The sequence below is a fragment of the Trachurus trachurus genome (assembly GCF_905171665.1).
Source record: "Trachurus trachurus genome assembly, chromosome: 12".
Lineage (NCBI taxonomy): Eukaryota > Metazoa > Chordata > Actinopteri > Carangiformes > Carangidae > Trachurus > Trachurus trachurus.
This window is the reverse complement of record NC_139908.1, coordinates 3,083,363-3,103,916: the sequence shown is the minus strand read 5'-3', so window position 1 is coordinate 3,103,916 and position 20,554 is coordinate 3,083,363. Positions and strand designations below refer to the sequence as shown.

The window sequence follows — 20,554 nt, the reverse complement described above, 5'->3', positions numbered from 1 at the left end:
AGACTAACAGCCTGGTCACACTGGACGCGGAACCGAAGCGCAGCGCCCTGGAGCGGAGGCAGTTTCAGATAGGCGCACATGTTAACCGGTCTGCCTGGTCGCACATCTCGCGCTGTGGAGCGCAGTGCGCGCGCCTGCAGCGCTTCAGATCGGTTCATTTCTATTTTTCACGCGAGCCGCGAGCGCTGAGAGCGCCGTTTCTCAGCTCTCTCATCTAAATGATGATTAACTAAGTTGTTGCTTGTCCATCTATACATATTTGACCGTTGCGTCTGCACATGAAACACACACGTTTAAAATGACGTGTCTGTGGAAAACCGAGTGAATACGAGTAACGACTGCAGTTGATGTCTGACCGGCGCGGAGAGAGGAGGAGAAGTACGCTCCCAGTGCGACCACCCAAGCGCCAGAGAAGCCGCGCGCAGTGCGCGCGCGCAGCTTCCGTGTGCAGTGCGACCAAGGGGTAATGGGGATCCAAAGAATACAATTAACAATAAACAAACACTGAGTGTGTCTAGGTAGGTGTGTGGTAGGCTATTTGTTCAGACAAGTTACAGTGCGTTCACACCGGGCGCAAGGCGAATTTTTCACGCGATAAGATTACATACAAAGTCAATGTAAAGACACGAATGGACAAGAACATGCGAAATTCGCCTGTTCGCGGAAGTTCAAAATATTGAACTCGAGCAAAATATTTGCGCGAATGCCGCGAGTAAAAACAAATATTCCAGCGGGCAAACAAGTAGAGCGAGGCGAATATTTGTCTCGCGCCCGGTGTGAATGGTGTCACACATCTGGCCCCAGGTCTGACATTCAGGGACGAACTGGAGGATAAATCCAGCTCAGATCACTTTAATCATCTTTTCAACATCTTTGTGACATTAATTATAGCCTGTTGCGTTTATGGATCTGTTGGCTCCACTGTTAATAACATATTGATTCGTTTTGTTGGACCAATGTCATCATTTTGTTGTTTGTGGATTTAAATTGAGACTTTGTACATCTGGAAAATGTAAAAATCTAGTGTAACATGTGCAGCTGTGTTCTCATGAATCAAATTTAAAACACACTCACACTTCCTTGGACAAGGTCTCAGTCTCTCAGGTCCACAATGGTCAAACCTGGAGGAGGAAACAAAGTAAGATCAACTTCATCCACCTTCACTCAGTTCATCAGTTAGTCAGAGAGACAGAGACACAGTATGAGAGCTGCTGTTGTCTGTCCATCTGTCCATACCTGAGAGTGTCCAGTCTCCAGTCTGGATCCTCCAGTCCAGCAGACAGCAGCTTCACTCCTGAGTTTCCTGGATGATTGTAGCTCAGGTCCAGCTCTCTCAGATGGGAGGGGTTGGAGCTCAGAGCTGAGGCCAGAGAAGAACAGCCTTCCTCTGTGACCAGACAGTAAGACAACCTGAACACACACACACACACACACACACACACACACACACACACACACACACACACACACACACACACACACACACACACACACACACACACACACACACACACACACACACACACACACACACACAGAAACACAACAGAAAGATTTTTTACTGGCCAAAAATTATGTATAGCTGTTTTGTATATTTTTCATTGTGTTGAACTGTTATAATACACTCATAAGCATTTTTAACACATATCATAGATATTAGCATATTTTTGTGTGGAATAAAGGAGTCAAGTTTGCCTTTTTTCCCTAAAAGGTTTATTTTAGGGATGCACATGGTTAACCGTTTAGTAGGCCACACAGAAGTCATCTCAAAGGTCAAAAAGATCAAGGTTTGTGGTGAGAAACAAACTTTGCTGATGTCCTTTTCCATTAGTTACCTGAACTGTGTTGGTCAGTGGTCACATCAATTCATTATGAACCAGGAAATCATTTTACACTTCTCAATAGCATAAAATATCTCTAAAGTTGTCTTCTGCAGTGATTCCCAAATTAGTCAGCCCCAATTCCTCAAAGTGTCTCAGCTAGGAATTTTCCAATGACATTAGCGTGTGGAAACTTAAAGAGTGGGTGAACATGTAAAAAGCCCTTTTGCCATTCATAATGTCATTGTGGAGCTAGGCCTCAGAGGCTGTTTCAACATCTCTGTGTTAAGGATTTAATTGGTGGGTCTGAAATTAGGGCTGCAATATGTAACAACAGTGTAAGTGTATGCTCATGTTATACTATATATTGCAATTAAATGACGTAAGTTAGTAAGTGACCGATTTTGTTGACAGTGCAAATCCATAATATGTCATGCTTGTGTAACATCACCGCTAGCTAATTGCTTTGCATGTAATCATGACATTGGCATCATTCCATAGGCGGAGTCAATCTAACAGCTCAATGATAATCCACAACCAGGTAATATTTTATGTGCACCAATAGGTGGTGATCCATAGAACGAATCGCCTTGTTGTTTATAACTACTTCCGGGTAGAAAACCAGCATGAGAACAATAGTGACGGACGAGAGTTTCTCTATATTTATCTAATTTTTCATGTCACTATATCGCCATCCATCCATCCATCCATCCATTGTCCGCCGCATTATCCGAGTCCGGGTCGCGGGGGCAGCAGTCGGAGCAGGGATCCCCAGACTTCCCTCTCCCCGGACACTTCCTCCAGCTCTTCCGGGGGGACCCCAAGGCGTTCCCAGGCCAGCCGAGTGACGTAGTCACCCCAGCATGTCCTGGGTCTTCCTCGGGGCCTCCTCCCGGTGGGACATGCCCGGAACACCTCACGAGGGAGGCGTCCAGGGGGCATCCTATACAGGTGCCCGAGCCACCTCAGCTGACTCCTCTCGATGTGGAGGAGCAGCGGCTCTACTCCGAGCTCCTCCCGGGTGACAGAGCTCCTCACCCTATCTCTAAGGGAGCGCCCCGCCACCCTGCGGAGGAAACTCATTTCGGCCGCTTGTATCCGGGATCCTGTCCTTTCGGTCATGACCCAGAGTTCATGACCATAGGTGAGGGTGGGAACGTAGATCGACCGGTAAATCGAGAGCTTTGCCTTTCGGCCCAGCTCCTTCTTCACCACGACGAACCGATACAATGACCGCATTACTGCGGCCGCCGCACCGATCCGCCTGTCGATCTCGCGCTCCGTTCTCCCCCCACTCGTGAACAAGACCCCAAGATACTTAAACTCCTCCACCTGAGGCAGGAACTCTCCCCCGACCTGGAGGGTGCAAGCCACCTTTTTCCGGTCGAGAACCATGGCCTCGGACTTAGAGGTGCTGATTCTCATCCCAGCTGCTTCACACTCGGCTGCAAACCGCCCCAGTGCATGCTGAAGGTCCTGGCTCGAGGGAGCCAACAAGACCACATCATCTGCAAAAAGCAGAGATGAGATCAAGTGGCTCCCGAACCGTACCCCCTCCGGCACTTGGCTGCGCCTAGAAATTCTGTCCATAAAGATAATGAACAGAACCGGTGACAAAGGGCAGCCCTGCCGGAGTCCAACACGCACCGGGAACAGGTCTGACTTACTGCCGGCCATGCGAACCAAGCTCCTGCTCCGGTCATACAGGGACCGTACAGCCCTCAGCAGAGGGCCCCCGATCCCATACTCTCGGAGCACCTCCCACAGGATGCCACGTGGGACACGATCGAAAGCCTTCTCCAGATCCACAAAACACATGTGGACTGGTTGGGCAAACTCCCATGCGCCCTCGAGCACCCTTCGGAGGGTGTAGAGCTGGTCCAGCGTTCCACAGCCAGGGCGAAAACCGCATTGTTACTCCTGAATCCGAGGTTCGACTATCGGCCGAATTCTCCTCTCCAGCACCCTGGAATAGACTTTCCCCGGGAGGCTGAGGAGTGTGATCCCCCGGTAGTTGGAACACACCCTCCGGTCCCCCTTTTTGAAGAGAGGGACCACCACCCCGGTCTGCCAGTCCAGAGGCACTGTCCCCGACTGCCACGCGATGCTGCAGAGGCGTGTCAGCCACGACAGCCCCGCAACATCCAGAGACTTGAGGCACTCAGGGCGGATCTCATCCACCCCCGGTGCCTTGCCACTGAGGAGCTTCCTGACTACCTCAGTGACTTCAGCTTGGGTGATGAATGAATCGACCTCTGAGTCCCCAGCCTCTGCTTCCTCGATGGAAGGCGTGTCAGTGGGATTGAGGAGATCCTCGAAGTATTCCTTCCACCGCCCGACGATATCCCCAGTCGAGGTCAACAGCTCCCCTCCTCCACTGTAAACAGTGTTGGCGGAGCACTGCTTCCCCTTCCTGAGGCACCGGATGGTTTGCCAGAATTTCCTCGAGGCCGACCGGTAGTCCTCCTCCATGGCCTCCCCGAACTTTTCCCAGACCCGAGTTTTTGCTTCCGCGACCGCCTGGGCCGCTGTCCGCTTGGCCTTCCGGTACCCGTCAGCTGCCTCGGGGGTCCCCCGAGCTAGCCAGGCTCGGTAGGACTCCTTCTTCAGCTTGACGGCATCCCTTACTTCCGGGCTCCACCACCGGGTTCGGGGATTGCCGCCGCGACAGGCGCCGGAGACCTTATGGCCACAGCTCCGGACGGCCGCGTCAACAATGGAAGTGGAGAACATGGTCCATTCGGACTCAATGTCTCCGGCCTCCCTCGGAATCTGGTCAAAGCTCTCCCGGAGGTGGGAGTTGAAGACCTCCCTGACATGGGATTCTGCCAGACGTTCCCAGCAGACCCTCACGATACGCTTGGGTCTTCCAGGTCTGACCAGCTTCCTCCCCTGCCAGCGGATCCAACTCACCACCAGGTGGTGATCAGTTGACAGCTCAGCCCCTCTCTTCACCCGAGTGTCCAAGACATACGGCCGGAGGTCAGATGACACGACTACAAAGTCGATCATTGACCTCCGTCCTAGGGTGTCCTGGTGCCACGTGCACTGATGGACACCCTTATGCTCGAACATGGTGTTTGTTATGGACAGACTGTGGCTAGCACAGAAGTCCAATAACAAAACACCGCTCGGGTTCAGATCGGGGAGGCCGTTCCTCCCAATCACACCTCTCCAGGTAACACTGTCGCTGCCCACGTGAGCGTTGAAGTCTCCCAACAGAACGATGGAGTCCCCAGTTGGGGCACTTTCCAGCACCCCTCCCAGGGCCTCCAGGAAGGCCGGGTACTCTGCACTGCCGTTTGGCCCGTAGGCCGAAACGACAGTGAGAGACCTATCCCCGACCCGAAGGCGCAGGGAAGCGACCCTCTCGTTAAGTGGGGAGAACTCCAACACATGGCGGCTGAGCTGGGGAGCTATGAGCAAGCCCACACCAGCTCGCCGCCTCTCACCATGGGCAACTCCAGAGTGGAAGAGAGTCCAACCTCTCTCAAGGAGTTGGGTTCCAGAGCCCAGGCTGTGCGTGGAGGTGAGCCCGACTATCTCTAGTCGATACCTCTCAGCCTCCCGCACAAGCTCAGGCTCTTTCCCCCCCAGCGAGGTGACATTCCATGTCCCTAAAGCCAGAGTCGTCATCCGGGGATTGGGTCGCCGGGGCCCCCGCCCACGGCTGCCACCCATATCACACGGCACCTGCCCCTTATGTACCCTCCCGCGGGTGGTGGGCCTACGGGAGGGCGGGCCCACGTCGCTCGTTCGGGCTGCGTGGGCCAAGACCCGGCCACCAGACGCTCGCCTGCGAGCCCCAACCCCAGGCCTGGCTCCAGGGTGGGGCCCCGGTAACGCCAGTCCGGGCGACGTACACGTCCTTGCTGTTACTTTTTTTCATAAGGGGCTTTAGACTAATCTGATGTTTGTAAAGTTTATAAAACCAATGATTGGACAAACATTACTATTTCTGTGTGCACATTCAACGGTTAGCTACCTGTTTAACTTTAATAACTCAGTGACTCAATAAACGGTCCATGAAAAAATATTTTCTGCAGCGGATATCTGAGTTCCAACATGACTGAGCTAACTGGAGTAGTTTCATGTCCCACAACGGGAGGGTTTTAACAGCTGACGTCCTGTGTTAGCTTAGCTACCGCCGTTATCTTAGCTACCGCCGTTAGCTTAGCTGCTGCCGTTAGCTTAGCTACCGTTAGCTGTCCCTGTCAGCTGAGCCACTGATGCTTTCTAGACACTGTGATTCCCCCAAACTGAATAGATACAACACATAGCAACACAAAACACACACACAGAAATAGTAATGTTTCTTCAATCATTTCAGATTTGTCTAAACGGTGATAGGGCGTGAAAAATATGATATATATATAGCTAAACTCTCGTTCGTTACTACTGATCTCATTCAAATTACGTGCTGGTTTTCTACCCGGAAGTAGAATGTAAACAACAAGGAGATTCGGTCTATACACACTGAGGAAAAGTGAAAAAAAAGGCCAGCAGAGTGGAGAGACTGGACTGGAACAAAAACCAACCGCCTCGCTTTCATCTGTGGAGTATTTGCAGCTCGGAGCTGATCAGGAAGGGTGGAGGATCGGGCGGAGGATCAGACGGACGGTGGGTCGGTAAGACGGCCGAGGCAGACGGGGCGTCTCAGACTTGTGGCGCATCATTGAAAAGTTGCATTTGCCTCGGTCGTCTTATGACACCTCTTCCTCCGCCACGCGGCTGGTGGGAATTACATCACCATGTTTTATGTTTGTTTGCAATGTCAAACATGGTCACATTTTTTCACAACTAAAGCTAATCCATAGCTGGTATTATCCCTCACAACAGATAATACTGTAAATGGGTGGGAGTGACTGAGTGAGGAGGAGGAGGATTTCATTTATTGCGGTGATTGGTGATATTGATCAGGCCTGTGGGGCCCCTCTGTGTGGAGTTTGCATGTTCCCCCTGTGCATGTGGGTTCTCTCTGGGTACTCAGGCTTCCTCCCACAGACCAAAGACATGCAGGTGAGGTTAATTGGTGACTCTAACTCTGATAGGTGTGAGTGTGAACGGTTGTTAACCCTGCGATAGACTGGCGACCTGTCCAGGGTGTACCCCGCCTGAAGGCTCCAGCTCACCTGCAACCTTAGTGCAGGATAAGCAGTATAGAAAATGAATGAATGAATATTGGTCAGGGGCAGGGGCGGACAGGCCATCTGTGTATTCTGGAGAATCACAGAACTGCTGGTAGTCCAGGACAGCCAGCGGCTGCCACACAGTCACCGTTTTTTTTCTTTTTTTCTTTTTTTTCTGTGATCTACCTGTTGACCCTTAAGCCACTTGTGATTGTTTAGTTATGCTTGCAGACAGAGCCAGCCCAAAGCATAAGCAAACTTAACACCTGCTTAGGGCCCCATGCCCACTGGGACCCCAAAATACAATTAACTTTTTTAAATCTGTAGTGCGTAACTTCTGCGATCCCTACAGAAATCCTGCATGATTACAATTACCCTTAGTTGTTTTTTGTACACTTCAAGTTGTTGTTGCACATTTGTGCACAAAAGCAGATGACGTGTTTACAGCAAATGCATTGTTTATTGGTTTATTTTGTTACTTTTTGTAGGCCTAGTTCATAGCATCACACTTGAGTACTATATCATTTGAATGTTAAGTGTAAATCAACCCCAGGCTGCACATTCAGCTGAATTTGGTACCATTTCTGATTAAAAAAAAAAGACATAGGCTAGATGTGTAAAAAGAAGTTAGGCTAGGATGATGATTCGTAATGACTGATTAGAAAAATTAAATTAAAGTTTGTAGTAGGTATGTAAATAATCAATAATCAGTATTTTTGGCAGTAATAGCAGGCCCCAAATTAACATTTTGCTTGGAGGGCTTGTGTGCAAAGTTTATCCCCGTATTGATTGAAACCCGAAGTGGCCCGACACATGGGTGCTGAAGCCTGGACCCGACAAGCCGCCCGACTCACTAGCATTGGTTGAGTGAGGTATTATTAAAGAGTAAGGTAAGCTTTGTTGAATCACTGCAGAAGACAACTTTAGAGATATTTTATGCTATTGAGAAGTGTAAAATGACACCCTAGCTAAATTTTCTATTTAACCTTCATAGATAACAAATCCAGTGAGAAACGAACCTTCGCTCTCCACGGTCACGGAACTTCTGTAAATGACCCAACTATTATTTATACTGTATTCACTCCTTTTTGATACATTCATGAGTTGATTTAGATTATGCATTTGTATCTCATTATTGTAATGGGTCCTAATTATTATGCTTTTTTATGATCTACATTATTTTTTCATTTTTTCATCTATATTGTCTCCTATCATGAGAGTTTACGCTTGTCAGATGATGGAATTTGCATTACTCTTTATATCTTTCTCATGCTATTGATGGTATTTTTATGAACGTGCCTTTTATAGATGAGCTTGTAAATAGGCTTTATGCACAGCTCCACTACTTCCTGGATTTAAACAAGCTCCTTTATTTCCTGTTTTATGCCCTATTCGCACGGGATTAGTATTATCTGGGGACGTCTGGTAATTTGTAAATTATCCCCCCACGTCTGTGTTTCTTGCGGTGCATTCGCAAGGGATAAGTGATGTCTGTATTTTTACTCGAATTTACTGACATTAAGGCTCCGATATGACGTCAAAGCTGTGCACGTCGTAACATCCGCTGCTGCATGGACCGCGGAACGCATCTGGACAAGGGGGGGCCATAACTTCGAGTCAAGCGGGGGGAGAGAGAGAGGGGGGGGGGTGTCCTTGTACCGGGGGTTATTGTTACCAAGGATACGGAAATAAAAGTAGCGAAGCTCCGGACAGAGTTGCGGTGATTGTATCCAGTTTATGAAACATTATGAAAACACATGAGTCTATCACAACAACAGATTTTCCGGGATCGATCAAATCCATTGGATCATCACGCTGATTATCCATACCAGAGGTAGGCTTAGGCTGCCGGTTCTCACAGCCCGGACTTCTGCCAATTGTTTCTTCTTTTGTGTGTGTGTGTGTGTGTGTGTGTGTGTGTGTGTGTGTGTGTGTGTGTGTGTGTGTGTGTGTGTGTGTGTGTGTGTGTGTGTGTGCCGAGCGGACCCGTCTAGAGAGACGCGCGTTTATATGGGACAGGCTTTTATTTAATTTAGAACAAACCTTATGCTCCGATAAGATGGAAAATATAGGCTATAGCCTAGTCTAATATAATAAAAATGGTTCTGTTGCTTGGCCACTGTTTAAAAGAGTCAGAATATAAGGAAAGAATCCAGAGCAGCATCATTTACAAGTTTAATCAGCACCAATTAAACTTCTTCTAAATAAACGTAAACATTCAATAACTCGGGTCAGGTCGGACCGCAGGCTTCTTTTTTTTCTTCATCACAGGAGAATAAATAAGGTGTGCGCTGCGCTCACCTCGCTACTCTCTGCGGTGCTCTGGTTGTGATTTGTCTGCTGCCTTGAATTCGCCTTTTACACATGCCATATTGTTTATCAAAACAATGCACTTGATAGACTCACGAATTCAAATCGAAATGCAGCACTCAGTGACAGTTTTTATTTTATCGGCAGCAGTGAAGGTGTGTGTGGTGGTGACTTGGCTCTTAAAAACACAGATACAACAAAAAATGCCCCTCAATTACTGAGATGCAGATTCGCACGGGACTAGTTTTACCACGGGACGTCGGTCTTTGGTGAAATATAGTAGGTAATTTGCGGGGGAATTTTTACTTACGGTACTTTTTTACTGACATGGCGCATTCGCACGGGATTAAGATCACAGACGTCCTCCGCAATTGTTACACATTACCAGAGGTCCCCAGGTAATACTAATCCCGTGCGAATTGGGCTTTACATTATTGGACAAACTGATTAATCTAGGTGTGTCTGACTCTGACCTCAGTAGTCACAACAATGGTCAGACACACCTGGATTAATCAGTTTGTATCTCATTGATTGATTGATTGATTGATTGATTGTGGGTCTTGTACTGATAACAGTAACTGTCGTAAAGAGAGGCGGAGCCAATGTTGATTTACGGCTGCTGTAAGTCAGTGTAACAGAGCGCGTTCTAACAGTAAACAGCACAAACCTGATAGTCACTTGTGAGACTCTTATTTAACACAATAACAATACATGGTACCAGGAATTATTGAACTCACGATAAGGACATACTACGACGATGGAGGGGATAAAGCCGCCCGGTTATCTACAGCTGGATGGGAATGTGGATGAAAACTGGCGGTCCTTCAAGCAACGTTTTCTTCTCTACCTCACGGCAATCGGGGCCTCGTCTAATTCAGGAGAACGTAATGTGGCTTTGTTGCTGACAGTGGCTGGCCCGCAGGCTATTGAGGTGTATAATACATTCACGTTGGATGAGAAAGAAGATGATGATCTGGATCTGGACACGGTGCTGGGACTTTTCGATGACTACTGCACACCCCGAAAAAATGAAGTCTATGAGAGATATGTTTTTCGCTCTCGTATGCAAAAACAGGGTGAGTCCTTTGGTGCTTTTTTAACTGACTTGAAGACCAAAGCACAAACATGCAACTTTGGAGAACTTAAGGACTCAATGATACGTGATCAAGTCGTGTTTGGAATAAATGACAAGCGGGTGAGAGAAAAAATGCTGAGCGACAGTAACCTCACTTTAGACGGCGCCGTGAAACTTTGTCACGCGAGTGAACTTTCTGCCATGCACGCAAAAACTTTTGGACAGAGTAACACCGCAGCGACCGGCGGCACGTGTACAATGGCAATGGGTTCGAGTACGCTGGGACTGGAGAACATGTCGGTGGACGTTGTAAACAAAACGGACACGGGACGGCGTACAGAGCCACGGAATATGATGCCTTACGACTGCAGGCGGTGCGGTAACAGACATGCAGCCCGGCAGTGTCCGGCATACGGTAAAACTTGTGCAAAATGCAGAGGCAGGAACCACTTTGCTAAGATGTGCTTCTGGACTGAAAAGACTGAAAGTAAAAAGACAGTGCATGCGGTTGACACAGAAGAGGCGCTGTTTATTGGAACAGTGCAAAGTGACTCAAAACCGGCTGTGGATGGATCAACTGTGCATACAGTGGAGCTACAGAATGAAGTTTGGATAGCTCCTCTGCTGGTAAATAACACCATAGTTCCTTTTAAGCTTGACACAGGGGCTAAGGCAAACCTAATAAGCTGGAGTGATGCACAGAATCTGAAGGTGAGACCCAAGATATTGAACAAAACAGTGGCTTTGAAGGCATATAATGGACAGAGCATAGAGACAAAAGGAACATGCAGGCTGACAATTAAGCACAAGAACCGCCTTCATCATGTGATGTTCACTGTTGTACCTGACGGACACGAGACACTATTGGGGGATAAAGCATGTGTGGATTTGGGCTTGGTTAAACGAGTCTACGCCATCAATGAAATGGCAGATGTGCAAAGTGCCCCACTAAGCAGTACAGATCTGTCTCATGATACCATAATACACAAATATGCAGATGTATTTCAGGGCTTTGGAGCGCTGCCCTTCACATACTCCATCAAACTGAGAGAGGATGCGCAACCTGTGATCCACGCACCCAGAAGAGTCCCGGTAGCTCTCCGTGACAGACTGAAGGCAGAACTAGACCGCATGGTGAGCCTGGCTGTCATAAAGAGGGTAGAAGAGCCCACTGACTGGGTAAATTCTATGGTCTGTGTCAACTCAAAGAAAAATGACAAACTCCGAGTTTGCATGGACCCAAAGGACCTTAATGCTAACATTAAAAGAGAACACTATCAGATACCAAAAAGGGAGGAAATAATTAGCGAAATGACAGGAGCAAAGTACTTTTCTAAGATGGACGCCTCACATGGTTTTTGGCAACTAAAGATCGACAAGGAGAGTGCCAAGCTATGCACCTTTAATACTCCATTTGGCAGGTACTCATACCAACGTTTGCCCTTTGGAATTAGTTCTGCCCCTGAAATCTTCCACCGTGCGATGGAGCAAATCATTGAGGGGCTGGACGGTGTGCGGGTGTATGTGGATGATCTGGTTGTGTGGGGCGCCACACAGAAAGAGCATGACACCAGACTGGAGAAGACACTCAAGAGGATACAAGAGTATGGACTCAAATTAAACAGAGAAAAATGTCAGTTCAGTGTCAGTGAAATCAAGTTCCTTGGAGACAAGATCACCACAGCTGGAGTTCTACCAGATGAGGTAAAAGTAAAAGCTATACATGACATGGAGAAGCCAAAAGACAGAAAAGGGGTACAGAGGGCCCTTGGAATGCTGAACTATCTGGGGAAATTTGTGCCAAATTTAGCTGTGAAAACTGCTAATCTAAGAAAGCTATTACATCGTGAGACACACTTCCAGTGGGCACAGGAACATGACACAGAATGGAAGGAACTGTTAAGTGCTCTAGCAAGTGAACCCCTACTGAAGTTCTTCTGTCCTGAAAAGAAAACAAAAGTTTCTACAGACGCCTCAAAAGATGGTCTGGGGGCCGTCCTCCTCCAGGAGGATGAGGGAGCATGGCATCCAGTAGCGTATGCATCACGCTCAATGACGGCTGCAGAGTGCAGATATGCACAAATAGAAAAGGAATGCCTTGGTTTGGCTTTTGGCTGTGAAAAATTTCATACTTACATTTATGGACTTCCTAAGATTATCCTTGAAACAGACCACAAGCCACTGCTCGGGATTGCTAAGAAGAACCTGTGTGACATGTCGCCAAGGATACAGAGGCTTATGATGAAACTGCAGCGTTATGATTATGAACTCACATATGTACCGGGCACACAAATGTTCATTGCAGATACGTTGTCCAGAGCTGCACCTAATGTCATACATGACACTGCGACAGATGAGGACGTGGTTCTTCATGTTGATATGGTCTATGCAGCGTTGCCGGCCACACAGGAACAGCTGTCAAAGATAGCCACAGAAACAGCAAAGGACCCCATTCTGCTGACGGTGATGAGAAATCTAAGAGAGGGGTGGAAGAAGGGGTCATGTAAACAATATTATCACATTCAGCCAGAGCTCTCTGTGGTGGATGGACTTCTGCTTAAATGTGACAGGATTGTCGTGCCCACATCAATGCGTAGAGAAATGCTCACCAGAATACACGAAGGGCATCTGGGTGCAGAAAAGTCAAAAAGGAGAGCACGCGAGGCCCTTTACTGGCCAAATATGAACTCTGATATTGACCAGCTGGTCAGTGAGTGTGCTACATGTCAGGAGCATCATTACAAGCAAACAAAGGAACCCCTCATTACCACAGAGCTCCCATCACAGCCTTGGGAGAAGGTAGGAACTGACATATTTCACTATGAGGGCAAAGACTATTTGCTAGTAATAGATTACTATTCAAATTATCCAGAGACATATCTATTACCTAGCATCACATCAAGAGCAGTAATAAGTCAGCTGAAGGCAATCTTTTCCAGGCAGGGCATCCCACTAACTCTGGTTTCTGACAATGGTCCTGCCTATGCAAGTCATGAGTTTCAGGTGTTTGTGTCAGAGTATGAGTTCAATCATGTAACTTCCAGTCCTCTTTATCCGCAGGCCAACGGAAAGGCTGAGAAAGGAGTACAGATTGTGAAAAGACTATTAAAAAAGGCAGCGCATAGCAATACTGACCCATACCTGGCCCTGATGTCATACAGAGCAGCCCCGCTGGAAAGTGGCAAGTCACCAGCTGAGCTGTTGCTGGGGCGCAAGATCCGTACTAGACTGCCCAGTCACATCACACACATACCTGAACACAGAGATGAGGTGTGGTCGGAGAAAGCCAGAAGACTACAACAGAAACAAAAGGCATGTCATGATCGCACGGCCACTGCTCTAGTGCCACTACAGGAAAAGGATATGGTTCGCATGGAAGGACCTGGATCATGGGACAGACGAGCTGTCGTTTTGCAACAGGTTGCTCCCAGGTCATACAATGTCGTGACAGAGAATGGTGATGTCTTTCGCAGAAACAGGAGGCATCTGTTGAAAACCACAGAGCCATGGCAACAACAGGTGGTCAGAGAGGATGACCTAAGGCTGGAGAACAGGCTAAACGAGCAGGGAAAAGATGAAGGACACAATAGTGACAATGTAACAGAAGTCCCGTGCCATGCAGATGAGATGGTAAGGGACACATCCAAAATGATGCAACAGTATATGCAGCTACGCAGGTCAGAGCGGACCAGAAAGCCTGTGGTAAAACTGGACCTGTAGTTGTGACTACAGAGACATAACAGTCATTGACTCTTGGGCGTGGGTAGTGTTCATAATTTACCTGCTATATTTCAAAAGGAGTGTTCATAAGTCACATGCAGATGTTTTAAAGGTGCAGTATATGCTGCTTGTTTCTATATGCCTTTCCTTGCTGTTGTTTTAAAAGCAGCGTTCATAAGTCACATGCAGATGTTTTAAAGGTGAAGATTATACTGCTTGTTTCTATATGCCTATTATTATTGTTGTTGTTCTTTTTATGAAAAGCTCTGTGTATATGTTTATGTTTATGAAGAGGGAAGATGTACTGATAACAGTAACTGTCGTAAAGAGAGGCGGAGCCAATGTTGATTTACGGCTGCTGTAAGTCAGTGTAACAGAGCGCGTTCTAACAGTAAACAGCACAAACCTGATAGTCACTTGTGAGACTCTTATTTAACACAATAACAATACAGGTCTGTCAGGATCATGATGTCATTCACCTTGTCTATTAAAGCACACACCTAATGACAATCAAGAGCAAATCTGATGGAAGGAACATATGAAACGCGTTGTTTGCCCCTTCTGTTTTTACTTTTGATAATAAATCTTGTCTATCCTATGCTCTAGTGTGCGCTGGAAGTTTTTTTTTAATTTTTACTGTGATTTATCTTGCAGCAGCTGGCACCTAGAAGAAGCACTTAGTTGCTGTGCACAGGACTTACAAACTTTATCATAAAAGATATATGAAACCTTGCTAAATTCACCCAACCTGAGAGTCTCCAGTTTACAGTGTGGACTCTCCAGTCCACCAGACAACAGCTTCACTCCTGAGTCCTTCAGGTCGTTGTCACGTAGGTCCAGGTGTCTCAGACTAGAGGACTGGGAGCTGAGGACTGAGGACAGAGCTTCACAACTTCTCTCTGAGAGGTTACAGCAGCTCAGCATGAAAGGAGAAAAAGACAGAAGGTACCAATAACACGTGCTTGTTTGACTTGACAAAAGACAAAAAGTTGATCAAGATTGATATCTCTACACTTACAGAGCTTTGTTGGAGGCTTTGACCACTGGCAGCAGCCTCAGAAGAGCCTCCTCTGAACCAGAGTATTTCTTCAGGTCAAACTCGTCCAGATCTTCATCTGATGACAGTAGGATGAAGACCAGAGCCGACCACTGAGCAGGAGACAGTTCATCTGTGGAGAGACGTCCTGATCTCAGGGACTGTTGGATCTCCTCCACTAGAGAACGATCATTCAGTTCATTCAGACAGTGGAACAGGTTAATGCTTTTCTCTGCAGAATTAGAGGAAGTCTCAGTGATCTTTTTCTTGATGTACTGGACTGTTTCCTGATTGGTTTGTGAGCTACTTCCTGTCTTTGACGTTAGACCTCGTAGGAGAGTCTGATTGGTCTCCAGTGAAAGACCCAGGAGGAAGCGGAGGAACAAGTCCAGGTGTCCATTTGGACTCTGTAAGGCCTCGTACACAGCACTCTGGTAGAAAGATGTTGATTTGTCACCAAACACTTGAGACCACCAGGGGTTTGTATGTTTTTGTGACATCAGATTGATTCCAGAGTTGATGAAGGTCAGATGGACATGAAGAGCAGCCAGAAACTCCTGAACACTCAGATGGACGAAGCAGAACACCTTGTCCTGGTACAGGCCTCTCTCCTCTTTAAAAATCTGTGTGAACACTCCTGAGTACACTGAGGCTGCTCTGATATTGATGCCACACTCTGTCAGGTCTGATTCATAGAAGATCAGGTTTCCTTTCTGCAGCTGCTCAAAAGCCAGTTTTCCCAGAGACTCAATCATCTCCCTGCTCTCTGGACTCCAGTGTGTATCTGTCTCAGCTCCTCCATCATACTTTACATTCTTCACTTTGGACTGAACCACCAGGAAGTGGATGTACATCTCAGTCAGGGTCTTGGGCAGCTCTCCTCCCTCTCTGGTCTTCAACAACTCCTCCAGAACTGTAGCAGTGATCCAGCAGAAGACTGGGATGTGGCACATGATGTGGAGGCTTCGTGATGTCTTGATGTGGGAAATGATCTCTCTGGCCTGCTCCTCATCTCTGAACCTCTTCCTGAAGTACTCCTCTTTCTGTGGGTCAGTGAACCCTCTGACTTCTGTCACCATGTCAACACACTCAGGAGGGATGTGATTGGCTGCTGCAGGTCGTGTGGTTATCCAGAGGCGAGCAGAGGGAAGCAGTTTCCCCCTGATGAGGTTGGTCAGCAGCACGTTGACTGAGTTGGACTCTGTCACATCAGTCAGGATCTCAGTGTTGTGGAAGTCCAGAGAAAATCTGCACTCGTCCAGACCGTCAAAGATGAAGACAACCTGGAACTGAACAAACTTGCAGATTCCTGCTTGTTTGATTCCAGAGAAGAAGTGGTGAACAAGTTCCACCAAGCTGAACTTTTTCTCTTTCAACACATTCAGCTCTCTGAAGGTGAATGGAAATGTGAAGTGTATGTCCTGGTTGTCTTTGTCTTCAGCCCAGTCCAGAGTGAACTTCTGCGTTAAGACTGTTTTCCCAATGCCAGCCACTCCCTTTGTCATCACTGTTCTGATTGGTCGGTCTCTTCCTGGTAGGACTTTAAAGATGTCTTCTCTTCTGATGGTTGTTTCTGGTCTGTCTGGTTTCCTGGAGACTGATTCAATCTGTCTGACCTCATGTTCATCATCAGCCCCTCCCTCTGTGATGTAGAGCTCTGTGTAGATCTGGTTCAGAAGAGTTGGGTTTCCTGCTTTAGAGATCCCCTCAAACACACACTGGAACTTCTTCTTCAGGTTCAATTTGTGTTGTGGACAAACTGCAACTTGACTTTCTAAATGGAGAAAAAAGATAATATTTTAACATATAGTAATTGCACAAATGAGTGGCCATTATTATTTAGAAAAAAAAGTTTGTAAAAGTCATTTCAGTCAATCATTGATCATATCATTGGAAATCCTGATTAGTCACCTTTACAACGAGGTACAACTTTAAGGATTGTGAATCCATGGAATGAGAGCAACAATTGGCTTTATGCACAGCTCCACTTACTTCCTGAAATAAGCCAGCTCCTTTATTACCTGTCTTACATTATTGGACCAATTGATTAATCCAGGTGTGTCTGACCTCACAACAATGGTCAGACACACCTGGATTAATCAATTGGTCCAATAATGTAAGACAGGTAATAAAGGAGCTGGCTTATTTCAGGAAGTAAGTGGAGCTGTGCATAAAGCCAATTGAACACTTGTGGAAATTGCCGGCGTGCTGCACGTGCTAGAGTCACCAACACAACTACACTGGTTGACCTTCAATAACTCCTGGTTGAGTAATGGGATGTCATCCTACAGCTAAATGTGACCAAACCAGTGACCAGCATGTTGAGTTGCCAAGCTGTTGTGTTCCACACACTACTGAGGTCCCAGACAGTCAAAAATGAATGAAGTGTAAAAATGGCATGTAACATGTAGTTTTTTCCCCATGTGGAAGAGTGCAATCCTCCAATCTGCCAAGCAAATCTGGACGCATGGCAGGTCAGTCGTACATTTGTGACTGACACACACATGACAGCACGGGAAGCTCAAAACAAGAGTGACCAACAGGAGAATATTGTGGAGGTCTTGGTACATTTTTTTTAGGGACGTTACTCTCATGTTTAGCCGTGTTGCTCACGGATACTCGATCCTTACAAGTTATACCTTGATGTGACTAATCAGGCTTTCCAACGATGTAAAATCCAACACCAATTGGTATTATTAAAGGGGAGAAATGGTTGACTGAACTGATGTTTGAAGAGTTTATTTCACTTTATCTCTTCAGATAAAACGTTCCATTCCTCTAAAATCTTTAGATAAATCATCTTACTGATCTGCAGACAGTAAGCCAGTTCCTCCTGCCTACTATTTGTTGGAAATCTGTGAAGTGAAGCGATACATTTAGGGAAAAGGTACCTGGGGTCCAGTGACGTGCAGTCAGGGGAGGCAGTGCCTCACGTAGGCTGTCAGGAAAAATAAAATTATTTAGTTAATCTAAGATTGAATTATTATTTTTTTTATTTCAGATAACTTTACTTACTACTAGGTTTAAATGTGTTAGCATTTGGTGATTTTCATAGTCTCACTAGAATTTGTATTTCTGCTGAAAGTAGCTGAGCACCATTGCTGAATTAGCAAACGCAATTGACAAATAGTGCAAGTAGTGATCAACATGCAAAGGTATGACCAAGGTCTCTCAAAAACAAAAATTGCCTAGTGAAATGGGCGAGCAGGCTGATTGGTGAGGCCCAGCTCTACCCACCATCTCTGTACACTAAGCAGGTACAGAGGATGGCTGGCTCCATCTTGAATGATGGCTCCCACCCCCTCAATGTTGAGTTTCAACTGCTCCCATCAGGCAGGAGGCTGAAAGTACTAGCCTGTAAAACCAAGTGGTACAAAAATAGTTTTATTCCATCAGCCATCAGCCACATCAACATGGGGAAGAAATCTTGAAAGCTGTTGGTTTTTATTTGGTTTTTATACGGTTGTATTGAGTTGTGGTTTTATTTGATTCATTTAATCTTTTACCCCCGAGCACTGTTGTCACTTTATTTGTATGTCCTGTCGCATGAACTGTGCTGTTTGTTTGTCTTTTAATGTCATGTAAATCACTGCAAACAAAATTTACCTGAGGGTACAAATAAAGTAACCTTTGAACTTTTGAAGGAAGGAATCGAACCCACAAGCTCATGGTCAGTAGACCTTTAGGATCATCAGCCCAGTGATCTAACCACCTGACTACAGTTGCATTCTATGAGAAGCAGGTAAAAGAAACCCCTGTAAAAAAAAAACTGACGTTTGCTTAAAAAAGAAAAGAAAAGTGTAGATAGAAAGAGGTAAAGAGAAAAGTTGGGGGGCATATGCATTATCAAGGTTGCTCATGCATCACATAATATGCAGAATTTCTCACTGCCATGAATTATAGACTGTGGAATGATAGCTGAATGGTAGAAAGTTTTTTTTTCTTAAGTAACAAGCAATCAATGAGTCTCTTAACGAACACCTGTAGCTAATTGAAAGCGGGGAGGGGAGGTGAACTCTGTCTGTGACGTCCATTAGTGGGCAGCACAGGACAAGAAATGATGGATACAAATCATTTAAGACTTTTGTTTTTCTCTGCTGCTTTCTTAGTTTTCAAAGTTCCAGTGCATTTAAATCTTAGAGCAGTCGTATAAACAAGAAACATGTTAACACAAACCAAGATAGAAAGGGGTAAAGAGGAAAGGTGGGGGGGCATATGCATTATCATGGTTGCTCTTGCATTTAAAAATAAGCCAGACCAAGTGGTATTAGTTTAAGTTCAAAGAGGCTGACAAACTAACAAGACTGCTCAGGTGGGATTTAAACCAGTAATCTTGGGGTGGGTAAGCAGCTACCTTAACCACTGGACTATAGCAACACCTAAGGATGCTGGAGGCTGAGACTTTGATGAATGTGAGATCATTCAATGATAGCTGGAAGGTTAGCAAAATAGTGGAAAAAAAACAAGAAGTAGAAAAAAGGGGACTTCTGTACAAAGTATTAGTTTAAATTCAAAGAGACCGGTAAACTAACGAAGTGTTAAGACCCGTCACTCACATTTATAGCGATTATACACTTAATAGAAATTCATGGGTAGTATATTCAGATTTTGCCAATAAACTTTGCCAATTATTACACACTCCGAACTATTTGAATTTGTGGAAAAGGGGCAGAATATGTCTCCTTTAAAACATTATGCAGTGGATGGTTTTCCTGGCTCAGGATCAGTTTTAATTTTGAACTAGTTCTCTTCTCAACAATAACCTCAAGACACTCTGGGACTAGGCCAATGACTGATCCTGGTCCTTTTGATCATCTTGATTGAAGTTAAATCCTAGACTAAAATTTAAAACTTCACGATGGAGATCATAATGTTTTGGGGCAATCCATCAGATTTTCCAAGTGATTTTTTGGGATAACTGGAAAACGTAAGCAAGATCACACATCAATCGTCTTGGTCTCACTCCACTGGCTCCCGGTTTCTTTTTAAGATTTTACAGTTGGTTTTTGAAGCTCTTAATGGGCTGGTTCCCCAGTCTGACTGAGCTCCTACATATCCATGCACCTGCCAGAGCACTGAGATCGGCCAATCAGCTGCAACTAGTCTTCCAACAACTCGGCTGAAGACCAAAGGTGGCCAAGCTTTAACTGCAGCTGCTCCTCGGCTCTGGAACAGCCTGCCATGGCTCATCTCGTCAGCGGAGTCGATATAGACGTCTAATCCTTTGGCAAATCTCTGGCATTCAGTTGAGTTGATACATTTGTCTTTTACTTGTATTTTGTTTGTTTACTTATAACTAATTTGTATTATATTTATGTATGTTGTTTATGTATTTTATGGTAATTTTGATAATGGCATGTTTTTATTTATTTGTGCAAAAAGAGAAAAAATCCGCACACCATGAGCTCCCTTCAGAAAAATTTAATAGCGTGACGTTTCGAGCAAAACAATGCTCTTTTTCAAA

At 46.0% G+C, this 20,554-nt stretch overlaps 2 protein-coding genes across 2 annotated transcripts in view; both read right to left on the bottom strand.

The window, feature by feature from the left end:
* Positions 1-20,554, bottom strand: part of LOC310995018 (uncharacterized protein) — a gene marked incomplete at its 3' end in the record, with an annotated part of 162,899 nt that overhangs the window by 59,770 nt on the left and 82,575 nt on the right. The gene's annotated exons all lie outside the window — the stretch shown is intronic.
* LOC310994986 (NACHT, LRR and PYD domains-containing protein 3-like) overlaps positions 1-20,554 on the bottom strand; it is a gene marked incomplete at both ends in the record, with an annotated part of 128,852 nt that overhangs the window by 35,035 nt on the left and 73,263 nt on the right. The window contains 2 exons of the mRNA XM_083983916.1: positions 1,237-1,410; positions 14,803-14,970. Coding sequence (XP_083840042.1) covers positions 1,237-1,410; positions 14,803-14,970 — 342 coding nt within the window. The remainder of the gene's footprint in view (positions 1-1,236; positions 1,411-14,802; positions 14,971-20,554) is intronic.